The 15781-nt window shown below is 50.7% G+C and overlaps 1 protein-coding gene across 1 annotated transcript in view; it reads right to left on the reverse strand.

Annotated features, from left to right (window-relative positions):
* The window catches only part of LOC118381375 (Krueppel-like factor 7), a 150499-nt gene that overhangs the window by 25164 nt on the left and 109554 nt on the right, over positions 1 to 15781 (reverse strand). The window contains exon 2 of the mRNA XM_052522885.1: positions 9074 to 9692. Within this exon, the coding sequence (XP_052378845.1) occupies positions 9074 to 9692 (619 nt within the window). The remainder of the gene's footprint in view (positions 1 to 9073; positions 9693 to 15781) is intronic.

Below are 15781 nucleotides of genomic sequence, written 5' to 3' on the forward strand. Positions count from 1 at the left end.
AGAGTCCCTATGGGAGACAGAGGAAGTAGAGGGTGAGGAGAGTCCCTATGGGAGACAGAGGAAGTAGAGGGTGAGGAGAGGAGGGTCCCTATGGGAGACAGAGGAAGTAGAGGGTGAGGAGGGAGTCACTATACTGTCAGATAGGCTGTTTGAGGAGGGTGAATGGAGGTGAATGGAAACAGAGTGAAGATGAGAGTCCCATGGGAGACAGAGGGTCATGCTGAGGAGAATCACACAGAGGAAGTAGAGGGTGAGGAGAGAGGAGGGTCCCTATGGGAGACAGAGGAAGTAGAGGGTGAGGAGAGAGGAGAGTCCCTATGGGAGACAGGGGAAGTAGAGGGTGAGGAGAGTCCCTATGGGAGGCAGAGGAAGTAGAGGGTGAGGAGAGTCCCTATGGGAGACAGAGGAAGTAGAGGGTGAGGAGAGGAGAGTCCCTTTGGGAGACAGAGGAAATAGAGGGTGAGGAGAGAGGAGGGTCCCTATGGGAGACAGAGGAAGTAGAGGGTGAGGAGAGAGGAGATTCCCTATGGGAGACAGAGGAAGTAGAGGGTGAGGAGAGGAGAGTCACTATGGGAGACAGAGGATGTAGAGGGTGAGGAGAGTCCCTATGGGAGACAGAGGAAGTAGAGGGTGAGGAGAGGAGAGTCCCTTTGGGAGACAGAGGAAATAGAGGGTGAGGAGAGAGGAGACTCCCTATGGGAGACAGAGGAAGTAGAGGGTGAGGAGAGGAGAGTCCCTTTGGGAGACAGAGGAAATAGAGGGTGAGGAGACTCCCTATGGGAAACAGAGGAAGTAGAGGTTGAGGAGAGGAGGGTCCCTGTGGGAGACAGAGAAAGTAGAGGGTGAGGAGAGAGGAGGGTCCCTATGGGAAACAGAGGAAGTAGAGGGTGAGGAGAGTCCCTATGGAAGACAGAGGAAGTAGAGGGTGAGGAGAGAGGAGGGTCCCTATGGGAGACAGAGGAAGTAAAGGGTGAGGAGAGAGGAGTGTCCCTATGGGAGACAGAGGAAGTAGAGGTTGAGGAGAGGAGGGTCCCTGTGAGAGACAGAGGAAGTAGAGGGTGAGGAGAGAGGAGGGTCCCTATGGGAAACAGAGGAAGTAGAGGGTGAGGAGAGTCCCTATGGGAGACAGAGGAAGTAGAGGGTGAGGAGAGAGGAGGGTCCCTATGGGAGACAGAGGAAGTGGAGGGTGAGGTGAGGGAGGTCACTATACTGTCAGATAGGCTGTTTGTGGAGGGGTGAATGGAGGTGAATGGCGGTGAAGATGTTATTCTACATAACACAGCTCTGGTCATGCTCAGAATCACACAGAGGAGCTTTTCCTTTTAATCCCCAAACTAAATGGAAAAGTGTGTTCTCATTTCCTCCAGTAGACCTAAAGAATAAACTTTGAAAATGTGCATGGTGGAACATATTCTGCTGATTTGCAGCGATGTCCTGTGTAGAGTACTGCATATGTTGATTGAAGTCAGTTAAGCCCAATTCTGCTACAAAACACCTGCAACAAAAGGTGTTGATTAGCAGTAGAAATGTCAGTGGTTTCATTGCCCAATGTCAATCTGAGGCAACCCCAGCAGCAGACGGTAAAGGATGCTGCAGTTCTGTTTCACATCATCTCAGAGCACTGTGGAATCTGCTGCGAGCACGATGACGCAACACAAAGTAAAAGATGACGTGGCGGAGGAGGAGAACGGAGTGATGTGAGATGATGCAATGCACACCCCCCATCCCCAATGTTGTAAGATGAGATGGGAATATAAGAGGCACCAGGACCTTCACGCCCCCCCCCCATCCCCCATGTTGTAAAATGAGATGGGAATATAAGAGGCACCAGGACCTCCATGCCCCCACCCCCCATCCCCCATGTTGTAAAATGAGATGGGAATATAAGAGGCACCAGGACCTCCATGCCCCCACCCCCCATCCCCCATGTTGTAAAATGAGATGGGAATAAAAGAGGCACCAGGACCTCCATGCCCCCACCCCCATCCCCCATGTTGTAAAATGAGATGGGAATATAAGAGGCACCAGGACCTCCATGCCCCCACCCCCCATCCCCCATGTTGTAAAATGAGATGGGAATATAAGAGGCACCAGGACCTCCATGCCCCCCCCCCATCCCCCATGTTGTAAAATGAGATGGGAATATAAGAGGCACCAGGACCTCCATGTCCCCCCATCCCCCATGTTGTAAAATGAGATGGGAATATAAGAGGCACCAGGACCTCCATGTCCCCCCCCATCCCCCATGTTGTAAGATGAGATGGGAATATAAGAGGCACCAGGACCTCCATGTTCCCCCATCCCCCATGTTGTAAAATGAGATGGGAATATAAGAGGCACCAGGACCTCCATGCTCCCCCCCCATCCTCCATGTTGTAAGATGAGATGGCAATACAAGAGGCACCAGGACCTTCATGCCCCCCCCCCTCCATCCCCCATGTTGTAAGATTAGATGGGAATACAAGAGGCACCAAGACCTCCATGTCCCCCCATCCCCCATGTTGTAAGATGAGATGGGAATACAAGAGGCACCAGGACCTTCCCCCCCCCCATGTTGTAAGATGAGATGGGAATACAAAAGTCACCAGGACCTTCACGCCCCCATCCTCCATGTTGTAAAATGAGATGGGAATATAAGAGGCACCAAGACCTTCACGCCCCCATCCCCCATGTTGTAAGATGAGATGGGAATATAAGAGGCACCAGGACCTTCACGCCCCCCATCCATCCCCCATGTTGTAAGATGAGATGGGAATACAAGAGGCACCAGGACCTCCACCCCCCCCATCCCCCATGTTGTAAGATGAGATGGGAATACAAGAGGCAGCAGGACCTCACGCCCCCCATCCCCCATGTTGTAAGATGAGATGGGAATACAAGAGGCACCAGGACCTCCACCCCCCATCCCCCATGTTGTAAGATGAGATGGGAATACAAGAGGCACCAGGACCTTCATCCCCCCCCCCCCCCATGTTGTAAGATGAGATGGGAATACAAGAGGAACCAGGACCTTCACCCCCCATCCCCACGGTGTAAGATGAGATGGGAATACAAGAGGCACCAGGACCTTCATCCCCCCCATCCCCCATGTTGTAAGATGAGATGGGAATACAAGAGGCACCAGGACCTTCACACCCCCCATCCCCCATGTTGTAAGATGAGATGGGAATACAAGAGGCACCAGGACCTCCCCCCCCCCCCCATGTTGTAAGATGAGATGGGAATACAAGAGGCACCAGGACCTTCACCCCCATCCCCCACGGTGTAAGATGAGATGGGAATACAAGAGGCACCAGGACCTTCACCCCCCCCCATCCCCCATGTTGTAAGATGAGATGGGAATACAAGAGGCACCAGGACCTTCACACCCCCCATCCCCCATGTTGTAAGATGAGATGGGAATACAAGAGGCACCAGGACCTTCACCCCCCCCCCATGTTGTAAGATGAGATGGGAATACAAGAGGCACCAGGACCTTCACCCCCCATCCCTCATGGTGTAAGATGAGATGGGAATACAAGAGGCACCAGGACCTTCACGCCCCCCATCCCCCATGTTGTAAGATGAGATGGGAATACAAGAGGCACCTGGACTGTGAGTGGTCCCTCAAATCCCTTTTTATTGCCCAATCTCTTTTCTCATTCCGTTTCTTTTGAGATATTATTTGATCCATTGTCTGTGGTGAGATTGTGGAAGTGTGACACAGGGTAGAAACACCTCAGGATCATGCCCTGTGCTTTCCTTTCGGTGTTTTAAATATTATTCATATCAGTAGAGGGCATTCTGGGTACTAGGTCATGACCCTGTACTGGCTGCTGTTAGAGCAAAATGTGCATCCAAAATGGCACCCTATTCCCTATATTAGTGCACTACTTTTGATCCGAGCCCTATGCGTAGTGCACTATATAGGAAATAGGATGGCATTTCAGACGAAGTCAGAGAGACGGCAACACCTCAGCACTGAATCAGCAACACACCACTTTACAGCCAGATTCCACTTAACACACTCCACACAACACTCCTCTACCTCTGGAGTGAACATATGAACGCAACACATCTGCCTCTGCCCCTTGATACACTCAGAAACATTTTGCCAAAAGACCTGAGGCTTTTTATTTGCCCATTCTCTTCTACTGTGTTAAAGCTATAGCAGATCAGACCCCCAGACAGTGTTGCCTTGTCATGAGAACCTGTGTTAAAGCTATAGCAGATCAGACCCCCAGACAGTGTTGCCTTGTCATGAGAACCTGTGTTAAAGCTATAGCAGATCAGACCCCCAGACAGTGTTGCCTTGTCATGAGAACCTGTGTAAAAGCTATAGCAGATCAGACCCCCAGACAGTGTTGCCTTGTCATGAGAACCTGTGTAAAAGCTATAGCAGATCAGACCCCCAGACAGTGTTGCCTTGTCATGAGAACCGGTTAGGCAGGCAGGCAGGGAGGGATAGAGACAGGCAGGGAGGGATAGAGACAGGCAGGGAGGGATAGAGACAGGCAGGCAGGGATAGAGACAGGCAGGCAGGGAGGGATAGAGACAGGCAGGCAGGGAGGGATAGAGACAGGCAGGCAGGGAGAGATAGAGACAGGCAGGCAGGGATAGAGACAGGCAGGCAGGGAGGGATAGAGACAGGCAGGGAGGGATAGAGACAGGCAGGCAGGGAGGGATAGAGACAGGCAGGCAGGGAGAGATAGAGACAGGCAGACAGGGAGGGATAGAGACAGGCAGGCAGGGATAGAGACAGGCAGGCAGGGAGGGATAGAGACAGGCAGGCAGGGAGAGATAGAGACAGGCAGGCAGGGAGAGATAGAGAGACAGGCAGGCAGGGAGGGATAGAGGCAGGCAGGCAGGGAGGGATAGAGGCAGGTAGGCAGGGAGGGATAGAGGCAGGCAGGCAGGGAGGGATAGAGGCAGGCAGTCAGGCAGGCAGGGATAAAGGCAGGCAGGGAGGGAGGGATAGAGGCAGGCAGGCAGGGAGGGATAGAGGCAGGCAGGCAGGGAGGGATAGAGGCAGGCAGGCAGGCAGGGATAGAGGCAGGCAGGCAGGGAGGGATAGACACAGGCAGGCAGGGAGGGATGGATAGAGACAGGCAGGCAGGGAGGGATAGAGGCAGGCAGCAGAGAGGGAAGAGGCAGGCAGGGAGGGATAGAGGCAGGCAGGCAGGGAGGCAGGGAGGGATAGAGACAGGCAGGCAGGGAGGGATAGAGGCAGGCAGCCGAGAGGGAAGAGGCAGGCAGGCAGGGAGGGAGGGATAGAGGCAGGCAGGCAGGGAGGGAGGGATAGAGGGAGGGATCAAGGCAGGCAGGCAGGGAGGGATAGAGGCAGGCAGACAGGGAGGGATAGAGGCAGGCAGGCAGGGAGGGATAGAGGCAGGCAGGCAGAGAGGGATAGAGGCAGGCAGGCAGGGATAGAGACAGGCAGGGAGACAGACAGGCAGACAGACAGAGACAGGCAGAAAGGCAGACAGACAGGCAGTCAGTCATCAAGGACCGCTCTCTGTAATTTTGGAAAGTCTTGGGGCCACAGGTGCGAGACAGTAAACGTTTCACACCCCTTCCCCAGTAATTGGCCAACGCTCCTATTCCTCTCCTCCTCTCCACTGCCATCAGCACCTCCCCTTCACATTTCCCTCCCTCCCTTCCTTCTCCTCCTCTCCACTGCCATCAGCACCTCCCCTTCACATTTCCCTCCCTCCCTCCCTTCTCCTCCTCTCCACTGCCATCAGCACCTCCCCTTCACATTTCCCTCCCTCCCTCCCTTCTCCTCCTCTCCACTGCCATCAGCACCTCCCCTTCACATTTCCCTCCCTCCCTCCCTTCTCCTCCTCTCCACTGCCATCAGCACCTCCCCTTCACATTTCCCTCCCTCCCTCCCTTCTCCTCCTCTCCACTGCCATCAGCACCTCCCCTTCGCATTTCCCTCCCTCCCTCCCTTCTCCTCCTCTCCACTGCCATCAGCACCTCCCCTTCACATTTCCCTCCCTCCCTTCTCCTCCTCTCCACTGCCATCAGCACCTCCCCTTCGCATTTCCCTCCCTCCCTTCTCCTCCTCTCCACTGCCATCAGCACCTCCCCTTCGCATTTCCCTCCCTCCCCTCTCCTCCTCTCCAGACTTGACAGAATGAAGCAGGGCCGGCTTGGACCCACCACCACGGTGCCACGGCAACCGCTATGCCAGCCAATTATAACTCTGCGAAGCGAGGATGCATGATGGAGTCGCCTAGTAACCGGCAGAGAGAGAGAGTTTGTGTGAGAAAGAGAGAGAGCGAGAGAGAGTTTGTGTGTGTGTGTGTGAGTGAGAGAGAGAGAGAGACTGAGAGAGAGACTGCAAGAGAGAGAGAGACTGCAAGAGAGAGAGAGAGACTGCGAGAGAGAGAGAGAGAGAGTGAGAGAAGTGGAGTCGGCTGAATCCGCCAGCCATGGACACTCAGCACCACCGGCCAATTATGGCTCTGCTCTGGATGAGTCTAATACAGTTGCCAGGCAACCCAAATCCCCCCAAAAAGAGAGCAGGTTGGGGTGGGTGGGAGGTTTTCTTGGGGGTGGGGGGGAAGCTGGATTTGAGGGGTGGCTGGTGTTGGTGTTAGGGGCAGGGGTAGTTGGAATGGGCAGCACTTTGTTGAAACAGGCTGAGACTGGTAGCAGGAGCTGCAAATAATCAGCCAATTACGGACTCTCCTCTCGCCTGTTTCTGATATGGTCTCCTAGCAACGCACCCCCTCTGCCTCATCACCCCCTCCCACCAGCATCACAGGTGCCTGTGTTCTGCAGTTAATTACATTTCCACAGTCAACTGGAGATAGAGCGTAGGGCCTATTATGATCTCTCAGCTCTCAGCTGAAGTTACAGCAGACAGACTGGCCCATTTCCTAGAGTTTCATCCATGCAGCAGCTCCCATCTCCATAAAACAAACCATCATATTCCCAACACCAGAGGAGTGAAAACAGGAAAATGTTGGGTGGTTTTCTGTTCTGACTAGAACAGTTCCAGTCGGTGTCCTGCCTGTGGGGAAAAAACCCTGTGGTAACCTACGGTTACCCCATTGGTCCACAGCAAATCCGTGACCTTTTTCAAATGAAATTTTTCTTGTTGTCGGCTTGTTTTAGTCAATTACAAAACTACCTTTGAGAAAGTACAACAAGTCGAAAGATGACTTTTCAACATTGCCTGCTCCCAAGTGTTCTCACATAGAAACACTTCATATTGTAGGGATTCCAGTATTCCCCTTTTCATGACGGTCCTAGCAGCCATGTGAGTGAGCTCGCTAGTTACCGACCAGAACATTAAGCTAGCCAAGACCAACAACACAAACAGACTATACAGCCCTGTGAGTGAGTGTAGGTTCAAACGAAGTATACTAAACAAGTTAAATGTCTTACATGTGATGAAAGGTTTTCCTCACGCGTAGGTACGTGTAGCCTACTTGGACACCAGGTCCTCAGATTTCCCACTCTCACACGCCGAATAGCCTGAAGTCACTGGGTTTTCTCTCAGGCTCTATTTCCCTATGTGTGAACAGTACCTGGTTACATGTACATTGAACAATACATATTTCCCCAAAATCGATGACGAAGTTGGATCTTTTACAATGGGGGTCAATAGGAAATAATGTTTGTTTCCCCCAATTTGTGGGCGTGGTTGAGGGGAATTCCAAACGGACGTATGGACATTCTAATTCTATGGTTTTTATACCTCAGTGAAAGGCTGTGTTGTTTCCTTATGGACTGTCTGAACCGAAGCTGCTATTGATGTCAACCCCATGCAGCTCGGCTCCCAGGCCCATTGGACTCAAAAACACATTTTTACCTGTGTTTTATGTATATTTACTACACTATGAGGTTGGAATAATACTGTGAAATTATACAAAATTATAATAATGCCCTTTTAGTGTAAGAGCTGTTTGAGTTCCAAACCTCAATAACAGCTAGTTTTCAGTTTTCGCCTCCCCACTCAGACCACTCCCAGACAGCCCTAGCAAAAATATTACTTGACAAATTACTCTTTTGCTCTTATTAATTCAAAAAAGTCACAGTAAGGTACTTACATTGCTACCCAGAAATGATTTGAAATGGAGATAAAAATGGCATCATTGGACCTTTAAATCCTGCACTAATCTGAGTCTCCCTCCCTGTGTGTCCTGATGTATGGACATCACAACCAAAGAAGGGAATTGGGTGAATTCCATCCCTGTACTGCACTGCTCTTGTCTTGTAATGGGCATACCAGGGCTGGAGCTACACAGCTATAAGCAACATGCTGCAGTTGTTTTCTCTTCTATCCCTCACTCACCCCCCTTTCTCTCCTCCCATTTTGGTGGTGGGAAAGAAGGAAGGGGTGAACGAAACGCCTTGCTGATTAGCATCGCTAGCGCTGTAGCGCGTGGCAGCCATGAAACCTGCCGAGTCAACAGCAGGCCTCAGGAGAAGGATTAGCGGAACTAACACTGATGCTAACGCTACGACTAATGCTAAGCGGAGGCCATGTTAGCCTGGGACTTCTCTCTCTCTCTCTGGTTCACAGGGAGGGCAGCGGTGGATACTCCAGGCTGCAGCAGATATGGCTGAATTAGCACGGAGACTCCATTTAGACCTGTCAGTCTATCAATCATCTGGCAATTACCATATCACTCCCTCGCTGGCAGCTTGTGGATGGAGAGACTGGTTTCAGTTAGACACTCAATAGAGTCACTGAGGTGAATGAGAAAGGCATCACTGCAGAGATGAAATATTTATTTTTAGCTCACACTGGGAGATAGAGGGATAGATCAATAATGCCTCATTGTTTTTACTTGATATGTTTGGATTGCAATCCTTGCACTTACCCCAATCAAGCTGAGAACTGATAGCCAAGCAGATCTTTTCAGGCAGAGCGTTAAAACCTAAAGCATTCATCTTTCTGTTTTCAGGCAGAGCGTTAAAACCTAAAGCAATCATCTTTCTGGCTCTTGTGTTAGGTGCATGTTGCACCTGTGTTACTGTAGGTGCATGGCCAGGCTAGACAGTTTTCAGGCCGTGTGTTTTCAGGCAGTGTGTTTGATGCCTGGTACACATTGTACAGGGTTAAGTTCTGTCTCACCTGTGTGTGTTCTCTGGTGGGCCTTCAGATGGGAACTCTTGGTGTAAACCTTCCTGCAGCCGTTGAACTGGCAGCGATGGACTCTCTTCTTGTTCTCAGGGATATCTCCCCCCAGCGACCCAGACCCCTGCTCGCTGTCACTGTGTGCCCCCCTGCTGGGCGGCGAGGGTAGTGTGGCGTGCATGGCCACCAGCTTGGCTGCGTTCAGACCAACCTTCTTGGCCACCAGTTTGAGCGTGAGCGTGCCGTCGGCTGTAGCGGTGAGAGTCTGCGTGGGCTTGACCAGGTGGCGGCCCAGCTCCGGCGAGGAGGGCGGCGTGAGGGAGGTGACGGCACTCAGCTGGGCAGCGTTGACCCCGTTGACCCCCTCCTTGGTGATCTTTGCTCCAGACTCTTTTTCAGAGGCCTTGGTGTTGTGGAGGTGTGGGGCATGTAGGACCTTGGGGAGGGAGGGGAGGAGGGGAGGGGGGCTGGGGAGGAGTGGGTCCAGGGGATCCATCAGGTCACTGTCAGCACCCTCCACGAAGGCAGGCGTCAGGAGGCAGTCGAGCTCCTCGTCAAACAGCTCTGATAGACGCTTGGGCTCCGTCTGCAGGTACCGCTCCAACTCCAGACACGTCTGTAAGACAGAGAGAGACACACGGTCAGAAACAGGAACAGTACAGGAGAGAACCCCTCGTTCATAATATACACATATCATTTAAGGGAGAGACAAGGTCACAACAAGGTCACTCAGTCAGAAACAGGGACTCATGGTCAGCCTCACCATAACACTCCCTAATCCACACATACTGTATCAGACCAATACCAAACAACAGATTATATCAGGCCTTTATGAAACAACAGATCATATCAGCCCTAAAATAAACAATAGATCATATCAGCCCTTTATGAAACAATAGATCATATCTAGGTACAGTGGGGCAAAAAAGTATTTAGTCAGCCACCATTTGTGCAAGTTCTCCCACTTAAAAAGATGAGAGAGGCCTGTAATTTTCATCATAGGTACACTTCAACTATGACAGACAAAATAACACAAAAAATCTAGAAAATCACATTGTAGGATTTTTTATGAATTTATTTGCAAATTATGGTGGAAAATACAGGTCTGGCTCTGCTAATCTAACCACCATCACAATCTAACTAGATACACATCCGGCTCTGCTAATCTAACCACCATCACAATCTGACTATAATTTCCTCACATCACACCAGTATGGTCCAGTGGTCTAACCGCTCCAGAGAGAGAGGCAATGTGGAGCATGTCACCTGCCCCTAGCCGAGCCTAGAGGGAGGGCCATTGTGGAACATATCACCCTGCCTCGAGCCAAGCTCTTTGAGAGAGGCAGTGTGGACCATGTCACCTGCCTCTAGCCGAGCCCAGAGAGAGCGGGGATTACTCTGTGATTGATTGCTCCTGCCTGGGAGAGCTCTCCAGAGCTGTGAACTGTGCTGGCCTCACTGTTTCCCTCCACTCCTCTTCATAGAGAGAGAGAGCGAGAGAGAGAGAGAGAGAGCAACAGAGAGAGAGAGCAACAGAGAGAGAGCGAAAGAGTGAGAGAGAGAGAGAGAAAGAGTGTGACAGAGGGAGAGAGAGCAATAGAGAAGGAGAGAGCGACAGATAGAGAGAGATGTGTAATGTATGTGTAACGTTTACTGTTAATTTTTATTGTTTATTTCACTTTTGTATATTATCTACCTCACTTGCTTTGGCAATGTTAACACATGTTTCCCATGCCAATAAAGCCCCTTGAATTTAATTGAATTGAGAGAGAGAGAGAGAGATACATGCAGAGAGAGGGCACAGTGTTTACCAAACAATCAGTAGACAGGTTATTCTATTTAGGCTGGTCTCTCACCTCTCGTTTAAACCATCCCCTACCAGAAAATAAACCCCATAAATCTCATCTTTAAAACACACAAACAAACACACGCACCACAAGTTTATTTTTTTAAGCTGTTCAATAAAATTGCCAATTATCTGGGAGAAGAAAAAAATCAATCCCATATTGAAGTGGTTTTTAGCCTGTTGCATTAGACTCATTGTTTTTAACCGTTTGTTTTGTGTAGCCAAGGCCTACTGGTTGTATGGATTTGGGATCTATCGTACAACAACTGTCCCAGAGTCTGTTTGTTATAGGTTATTTCTTTCTCAACAAGCTGAGCAATAGAATAGGTCAACTTTTCTACTATGGGGGATAGTAGATTGACACAGGCTGGTGATGTTGCTGTTCATTACTCGTCTTGTTGGATGAGGAAAATGCGCATCACAATTTGATAAAGGACCGCACATCGTTGCATCCTTGATTTGCATGTTCTGTGAATATGAATCACCATAATGTAAATGTTATTTCTGTCGTTCTGAGCACCGTGGATTGTCGCCCTAATCAGGTGATGCACCCAATGTATGTGGGTTCTTTCATTTATGAAATATCCAGTAAATTAAAATGCTGCCGGTCAAATGTCCGGTGCCACATCTTCCTGATGAAAACCCTGATACACACACACGCACGCACGCACGCACGCACGCACGCACGCACGCACACACACACACACACACACATATACACACACACACACACACACGTGCGCGCACGCGCACATATACACACGCACACGCACGCGCCCACGAACGCACACACACACACACACACACACACACACACACACACACACACACACACACACACACACACACACACACACACACACACGAACGCACACACACACACACACACACACACACACACACACACACACACACACACACACACACACACACACACACACACACACACACACACACACACACACACACACACACACATATATCTGCCCGTGAGCATGCACGCGCACGCACACACTCTCTTGTGTTTATTATCTGCTAGGGCTTCATGAGAATGAGCAATGCCTTGCCATGAGGGGAAAATAGAGAGCAGAGCACAGCTCACTAACTGTCCACTCAGCACATTCTTCAGATTGGTTCTACAATATTGTTGTGCCGTCACAGTGGCCAGTTTAGATATTAGACTGTTCTGTTTGGGCATGACACAGCTAAAGGACTTTGGCAGAGAGAGGGGAGCGGAATGAAGTCAAACCCTCCGGCACTTTAATCCATGTCATCAGTGCAAATTATAGCTGCCTTACAACTGTCATATTTCTATGATCTTAACTCAGGAAATACTGGGTCATGATGTATCTAAAGGCATGCAGCACTTCTAGGCAGCTCTGTCCCCTGTGGTTCTAGTTATGATACAGCCCTCCCCTTGTGACAAAACCAGCAGTACAAGTTGTAGTTGGGTATCTGTTGTAGGATGATAACCTTTATGTTTTCCTAGTTTTACTTCTGTTTTAAAATAGCATCCTAGTGTTTAGAGCGTTGGACTAGTAACCGGAAGGTTGCAAGTTCAAACCCCTGAGCTGACAAGGTACAAATCTGTCGTTCTGCCCCTGAACAGGCAGTTAACCCACTGTTCCTTGGCCGTCATTGAAAATAAGAATTTGTTCTTAACTGACTTGCCTATTTAAATAAAATAAATTCCAACGGAGGCACATTTGCGTATGAGCATAAATCACAGAACTTGCTTCGGAGTGGGTGTGGGATGTCTCTCACGGAGGAGTGGGTGTGGGATGTCTCTCACGGAGGAGTGGGTGCGGGATGTCTCTCACGGAGGAGTGGGTGTGGGATGTCTCTCACGGAGGAGTGGGTGCGGGATGTCTCTCACGGAGGAGTGGGTGTGGGATGTCTCTCACGGAGGAGTGGGTGCGGGATGTCTCTCACGGAGGAGTGGGTGCGGGATGTCTCTCACGGAGGAGTGGGTGCGGGACGTCTCTCACGGAGGAGTGGGTGCGGGACGTCTCTCACGGAGGAGTGGGTGCGGGATGTCTCTCACGGAGGAGTGGGTGCGGGATGTCTCACGGAGGAGTGGGTGTGGGATGTCTCTCACGGAGGAGTGGGTGCGGGATGTCTCTCACGGAGGAGTGGGTGGGATGTCTCTCACGGAGGAGTGGGTGTGGGATGTCTCTCACGGAGGAGTGGGTGCGGGATGTCTCACGGAGGAGTGGGTGCGGGATGTCTCTCACGGAGGAGTGGGTGCGGGATGTCTCACGGAGGAGTGGGTGCGGGATGTCTCTCACGGAGGAGTGGGTGCGGGATGTCTCTCACGGAGGAGTGGGTGCGGGATGTCTCTCACGGAGGAGTGGGTGCGGGATGTGGGATGTCTCTCACGGAGGAGTGGGTGCGGGATGTCTCTCACGGAGGAGTGGGTGCGGAATGTCTCTCACGGAGGAGTGGGTGCGGGATGTCTCTCACGGAGGAGTGGGTGCGGGATGTCTCTCACGGAGGAGTGGGTGCGGGATGTCTCTCACGGAGGAGTGGGTGCGGGATGTCTCTCACGGAGGAGTGGGTGCGGGATGTCTCTCACGGAGGAGTGGGTGCGGGATGTCTCTCACGGAGGAGTGGGTGCGGGATGTCTCTCACGGAGGAGTGGGTGCGGGATGTCTCTCACGGAGGAGTGGGTGCGGGATGTCTCTCACGGAGGAGTGGGTGCGGGACGTCTCTCACGGAGGAGTGGGTGCGGGATGTCTCTCACGGAGGAGTGGGTGCGGGATGTCTCTCACGGAGGAGTGGGTGCGGGATGTCTCTCACGGAGGAGTGGGTGCGGGATGTCTCTCACGGAGGAGTGGGTGCGGGATGTCTCTCACGGAGGAGTGGGTGCGGGATGTCTCTCACGGAGGAGTGGGTGCAGGATGTCTCTCACGGAGGAGTGGGTGCGGGACGTCTATCACGGAGGAGTGGGTGCGGGATGTCTCTCACGGAGGAGTGGGTGCGGGACGTCTCTCACGGAGGAGTGGGTGCGGGATGTCTCTCACGGAGGAGTGGGTGCGGGATGTCTCTCACGGAATTTTGGCTGATAACCATTGTGTAGATATAGTAACGACGACACAGTAACAAAGTATTTTGTAAACGCTACAGTTCTAAGGCTTTGACAGTTCTAAGGCTTTGGCAGTTCTAAGGTGTTGACAGTTCTAAGGTTTTGACAGTTCTAAAGCTTTGGCAGTTCTAAGGTTTTGACAGTTCTAAGGTTTTGACAGTTCTAAGGCTTTGACAGTTCTAAGGCTTTGACAGTTCTAAGGCTTTGACAGTTCTAAGGTTTTGACAGTTCTAAGGCTTTGACAGTTCTCAGGCTTTGACAGTTCTAAGGCTTTGGCAGTTCTAAGGTTTTGACAGTTCTAAGGTTTTGGCAGTTCTAAGGCTTTGACAGTTCTAAGGCTTTGACAGTTCTAAGGTTTTGACAGTTCTAAGGCTTTGGCAGTTCTAAGGTTTTGACAGTTCTAAGGTTTTGGCAGTTCTAAGGTTTTGACATTTCTAAAGCTTTGACAGTTCTAAGGCTTTGACAGTTCTCAGGCTTTGACAGTTCTAAGGCTTTGGCAGTTCTAAGGTTTTGACAATTCTAAGGTTTTGGCAGTTCTAAGGCTTTGACAGTTCTAAGGCTTTGACAGTTCTAAGGTTTTGACAGTTCTAAGGCTTTGACAGTTCTAAGGCTTTGACAGTTCTAAGGCTTTGGGAGATTCCTTTGTCCAGCTCATTTCAAGGATTTAACACTTGTATTATTTTCCGTGACTGTAATGTGTAATACAATCTGCAGTCAGGCACGGCCAAGTCGGGACATTTGATTTATTTCCTGTTACATTGGATCAATCACTAATACATTGTGAAAGCAACATTGGAGATAGGCCTAGCCATGGCCCCTGCTGCCAAGTGACCATCCATTAGGTTAAAACAGCCCATTAAGAGTCCTCAACTGTGGCCCACCGAATGGTCAGTGACTCACCTCAGGGGCTGAACAGGGGAAGGTAATATCACACACATGTCCAGTAGGATTTCATGTAGGACCTTTATGTTTTTCATATGCAATGGCTATCAGGTAACACACACTTACCGATACACGCACGCACGCACGCACGCACGCACGCACGCACGCACGCACGCACACACACACACACACACACACACACACACACACACACACACACACACACACACACACACACACACACACACACACACACACACACACACACACACACACACACACACTCCCTGCAGGGGGATGGATCAGTGCATTGTGGGAGCCTGCTGGCTCGTGACTGTGGCTGCTAGCGTGAGTAGGCCCCTGCTTCGCCCCAGAACATACGGATAAAGGTCATTTCATACTAACTGAACCACTCACTGTGCTGCGGCTCAAAAAACATTAAACCTTGCATGGCCATGCATAACCCAGGTTCATTCACAGGACTATATCAAATATATATATATATATTGTGTGTGTGTGTGTGAGCGAGCCTGTGTGTCACAGTGTGTGTGTGTGTGTGTGTCTACACATCTACTACATCTACACTGACTGTTATAACAGAGAGGACCACAACCACAACCACCACTACATCTACACTGACTGTTATTACATAGAGGACCTCAACCACCACTACATCTACACTGTCTGTTATAACAGAGAGGACCACAACCACAAATACCACTACATCTACACTGACTGTTATAACAGAGAGGACCACAACCACCACTACATCTACACTGACTGTTATAACAGAGAGGACCTCAACCACCACTACATCTACACTGACTGTTATAACAGAGAGGACCACAACCACAACCACCACTACATCTACACTGACTGTTATAACAGAGAG

The sequence above is a fragment of the Oncorhynchus keta genome, chromosome 7, assembly GCF_023373465.1.
Source record: "Oncorhynchus keta strain PuntledgeMale-10-30-2019 chromosome 7, Oket_V2, whole genome shotgun sequence".
Taxonomy (NCBI): domain Eukaryota; kingdom Metazoa; phylum Chordata; class Actinopteri; order Salmoniformes; family Salmonidae; genus Oncorhynchus; species Oncorhynchus keta.